The sequence below is a fragment of the Micropterus dolomieu genome, linkage group LG09, assembly GCF_021292245.1.
Source record: "Micropterus dolomieu isolate WLL.071019.BEF.003 ecotype Adirondacks linkage group LG09, ASM2129224v1, whole genome shotgun sequence".
Taxonomy (NCBI): Eukaryota; Metazoa; Chordata; class Actinopteri; order Centrarchiformes; family Centrarchidae; genus Micropterus; species Micropterus dolomieu.
Window position 1 is genome coordinate 21,819,461 of NC_060158.1, and position 4,102 is coordinate 21,823,562.

At 40.9% G+C, this 4,102-nt stretch overlaps 1 protein-coding gene across 1 annotated transcript in view; it reads right to left on the reverse strand.

Moving 5' to 3' along the window:
- Positions 1 to 1,956: 1,956 nt before the first annotated feature.
- Positions 1,957 to 4,102, reverse strand: part of LOC123977007 (sodium-dependent neutral amino acid transporter B(0)AT1-like) — a 4,514-nt gene continuing 2,368 nt past the window's right edge. The window contains exons 4-10 of the mRNA XM_046059443.1: positions 3,544 to 3,725; positions 3,347 to 3,457; positions 3,136 to 3,248; positions 2,923 to 3,051; positions 2,434 to 2,590; positions 2,147 to 2,351; positions 1,957 to 2,004 (exon numbers count right to left, since the gene is read on the reverse strand). Of these exons, the coding sequence (XP_045915399.1) occupies positions 1,973 to 2,004; positions 2,147 to 2,351; positions 2,434 to 2,590; positions 2,923 to 3,051; positions 3,136 to 3,248; positions 3,347 to 3,457; positions 3,544 to 3,725 (929 nt within the window). The 3' untranslated portion in view covers positions 1,957 to 1,972. The remainder of the gene's footprint in view (positions 2,005 to 2,146; positions 2,352 to 2,433; positions 2,591 to 2,922; positions 3,052 to 3,135; positions 3,249 to 3,346; positions 3,458 to 3,543; positions 3,726 to 4,102) is intronic.

Below are 4,102 nucleotides of genomic sequence, written 5' to 3' on the forward strand. Positions count from 1 at the left end.
GGTTTTTGTTGTTCACTGAAGACATTTGGGTTCAAAAGATGAGTATGAGACAAGTGTTCAGAGTTTGAGCTTTCATTTCCTGAAATTCACATCAAGATGTGTTAAACAACTCAGGACATACCACCCTTTGTTTGAACCCACCCATTTTTCAAGTGAGCAAATCTATTGGAACATGTGACTGACAGATGTTTCTTGTTGCCCGGGTGTTTCTTGCCTTTTAGGTTGATAGTCCAAACATTAAATAGCTCTGCATGGCATGACTAGTCTAAGTTTTCATCCATGGTTCAAACTTATAAAGACTGCATTTCCTATTAAAGAGGAAAAACCAACATGAGAGCTGTCTATGGGAGAAAAGCAAGCCATTGTCAAGCTGAGAAAAGAAGGAAAATTGACCAGAGCCATTGGACAAATATTGGGCAGAGCAAACACAACAATTTGGAATGTCCTGAAAAAGAAAGAAACCACTGGTGTACTGAGCAACAAACGTCGAACAGGTCGGCCAAAGAAAACAACAGTAGTTGATGATGGAAATATGGTGAGAGCTGTGAAGAAACCCCCCAAAACATCAGTAAGTGACATCAGCAATGACATCCACAGTGCAGGGTGAAGGTATCACAATCCACTGTTGGAAGAAGACTCAGAGAGCAGAAATACAGAGGCCACACCACAAGATGCAAACCACTCATCAGCAGGAAAAATCAGGCCAGATTGAAATTTGCAGAGAAGTACAGAGATGAGCCGCAAAGGTTCTGGAACACAATCTTATGGACTGATGAGACCAAGATTAATCTCTACCAAAGTGATGGAAAGGCCAAAGTGTGGAGAAAGAAAGGAACTGCTTATGATCCGAAGCATACAAGCTCATCTGTGAAGCGTGGTGGAGGTAATGTCATGGCTTGGGCGTGCATGGCTGCTTCTGGAACAGGCTCATTAATATTTATTGATGTTGGTAGCAGCAGAATGAATTTTGTCTGCCAATTTACGGAGAAATGCATTGAAACTAATCGGGAGGAAGTTTATCATGTAGCAGGACAATGACCCAAAGCACACTGCTAACAAAACAAAGGACTTCATCAGGGGAAAAAGAGGAAGGTTTTAGACTGGCCAAGTCAATCAGCTGAACTTAAACCAATAGAGCATGCATTTCACCTCCTTAAGAGGAGACTGAAGGGAGAAACACCCTGAAGAAGAACTGAAAGAAGCTGCGGTAAAAACCTGGAAGAGCATCACAAATGAAGAATGCAACAGTTTGGAGATGTCGATGGGTCGCAGGCTTGAGGCAGTTATTGCAAGCAAGGGTTATGCCACCAAATATTAAATGTTATTTACTTAAAGATTATTTGTTCCATTACTTTTGCTCACTTGAAAAATGGGTGGGTTCAAACAAAGGGTGGTATGTCCTGAGTTGAACACATCTAGATGTGAATACCAGGAAATAAAAGCTGAAATTCTGAACTCTTGTCTCATACTCATCTTTTGATCTTAAACCCAAATGTCAGTGAACAACAAAAATAAAGGAATTTGCCTTACTGTTCCAATACTTTTGGAGGGGACTGTAGAAACCAGAGCACAGAGGTTACAAAACATGTGCATATCACAGGGTTATGATAAAATGGATACAATATAAAGAGAGTAATCAATAAACATGGACACAATGACCAGAAAGACATTGTCCATAAAGCAAAGGACCAACACCTTTTACATTACACAGGTATTATTTTCCCATTGTTAATATGAGCTTTAACTGAACAGGTACAGCTTGATGACTGCCTTTTCAAACACAAACAGTACTTTTTGTGCACGTGTGGCTGCTAATGTGGTAATTTTGCAGTAGGCTGCCGAGTATCATATAATACCATGTTAACCAAATACATGAGCTTTACAAACTAACCTGTCTATGCCGTAGATGTAAACAACAGCTATCATCTCAAAGAATCCAATGGTCAGAAGTGGAACAGATCCAGCAAAGTTGTCAAAGAGAGTTAGCCAATAAATCCCTGAATACTGTGCAAACAGGAGGGAGAGGACAAAGGCGACAGCACATGTCACTCCTGAAACACACATGCACAAAAACAAGGCAACTTGTGTTAAAAAAGAAATCGGACAATCAGTTCATCTGGTGCAAAGCCAGTACGAAACTGAATACCAGTTACTGCTTCTTGGGGCCAGTTTTTAGGTATCAGATTCAGGTCTTTCAGTGGGACCACTACTCCCTCAATGTTGCCAAACAGGGTTGAGAGTCCCAAGCAGAGAAGCATGATGAAGAAGAGGACAGACCAGGCTGGAGAACCAGGCATCTGGGCGATGGCTTCTGTAAACACAATGAAAGCCAGACCCGTTCCCTCCACTCCCTGCACAAACACGTTAGTGACAATGCAGATAAGAGTACAAAATAAAAAACAATAAAAACTGGGAATTCATCAGTATAGTCACCTCACTGAGAAGTTTCTGCATGTCACAGGTTTCAATGTCCAAACCAAGAACAATATCGGGAAAAGAGCTGTTGAGGTGATTAAATGCTGCCTCATAGTTGCTTGTAGTGATGCTGTCTTCAGGAAGGTCAAATGCATTTAATAATTTCATGATGTTTCTAGGGGCAAAATATGCCACTGATTAGTAACTCTACATTACTTGAGTCAATGTTAGAAATCCAATTAATATTTTTGACCCGATAATTTTGAGTATATGCACATAGTTAAAGAATTTGAGTAACAGATGGAAAATCTGCAGTTCTCATAATTAAAAATATATAAAATACAGTTCTACTGGAGTATTTAAAGATATTACTAATGAAGACAAAACTACCCCTTCTTTTACTATTTGATTGCCAACTGTGCCTTTAAAATGCTCTTTGAAATGCAAAATAAAGTAGAGTACACTTTTAAGACTACTACCCTAACCCCAAACCCTGTGACTACTCACACGCTGTTACAGTTGTCATATTTCTCTGTGGCCCTGAAGCCAATGATGGAGTAGGTGACTGTGGCAGCATAGACTGAGGTGAAGCCAGTTACGGCTGACAGGATCATGGCGTCTTGCATGCAGTTGTTGCTTGGGAAAAGAAAAAAAGCCAAAAGATTTAGGATACACCATGTCTGAGAATGGCTGCTACTAGCAAAATATAAATGATCTTACTGAACAGGGTTGTAGCTTGAGAAGGAGATGAGTCCACCCCATGCTAAGCTAAAGGCATAAAAGACCTGGGCACCTGCATCCAGCCAAGTTGTTGGTTTTTTGAGCTCATCAATCTGCAAAAGGGAGTAGTGATGTCTATGTTTTGAGAGATATATAATTGGCTCTTTTTTGTTTCTTTTCTTTTTTTTTACGATAGCAATTTGAAACGTACGTTTGGTGTGAAAAGGAACTTTATTCCACTCAGGGCGCCTTTAAGAGTCAGTCCTTGGATCAGGAAGATGGCCAGCACTATGTAAGGCAGAATGGCTGTGACGTATACGGCCTGAGGTCATGACAAGGAAAAAAACGTCATAATTTTGACAGTGGACTTTCAGGCATGCATACTGTTTGACTGAAGGTTCGACAAACCTTGCCTGAAGTGCCGATCCCCCGTATGTAGCAGATACAGATGACTGTCCAGGCAGCCAACAGGCAGGCTACTATGGGCCAGTGGATTCCCCCAGACTCAGCTATAGAGGCCGAACTATTCAGAGTCACTCGGTAAAAGTAGTAATCCACGGTGGAGCTCCTTTGACACTCTGGTACAAACCCTGAAAGGGCAAGAAATATGTATAAACAAAGATTCAGGTGGGGTGCTTTGGTGTGCATGTATATGTGTGGTCTGAAAATGTGTGTATCTGTAAATACCTGTCCCATTGTCATTGAGAGGACACTGGGTCCAAGGTAGTGGGTCTTGAAAGGAATTGAAGAGATACCACATGATCCAGGCTATTAAGGTGTTGTAGTACAGTCCAATCAATAAGGACACCAGCATGGAGGCAATGCCTAAGTGGGAAAGAATCAATAACTAATATCACACTTTAAAAAAGACAAATATTCATTAACAGCTTTGTAATGCTGTAGTGCTTCTGCTTTGGACACATTGTTCTAGAGCCTATTTTACCTACCAACACCAGTCAGATAAGGG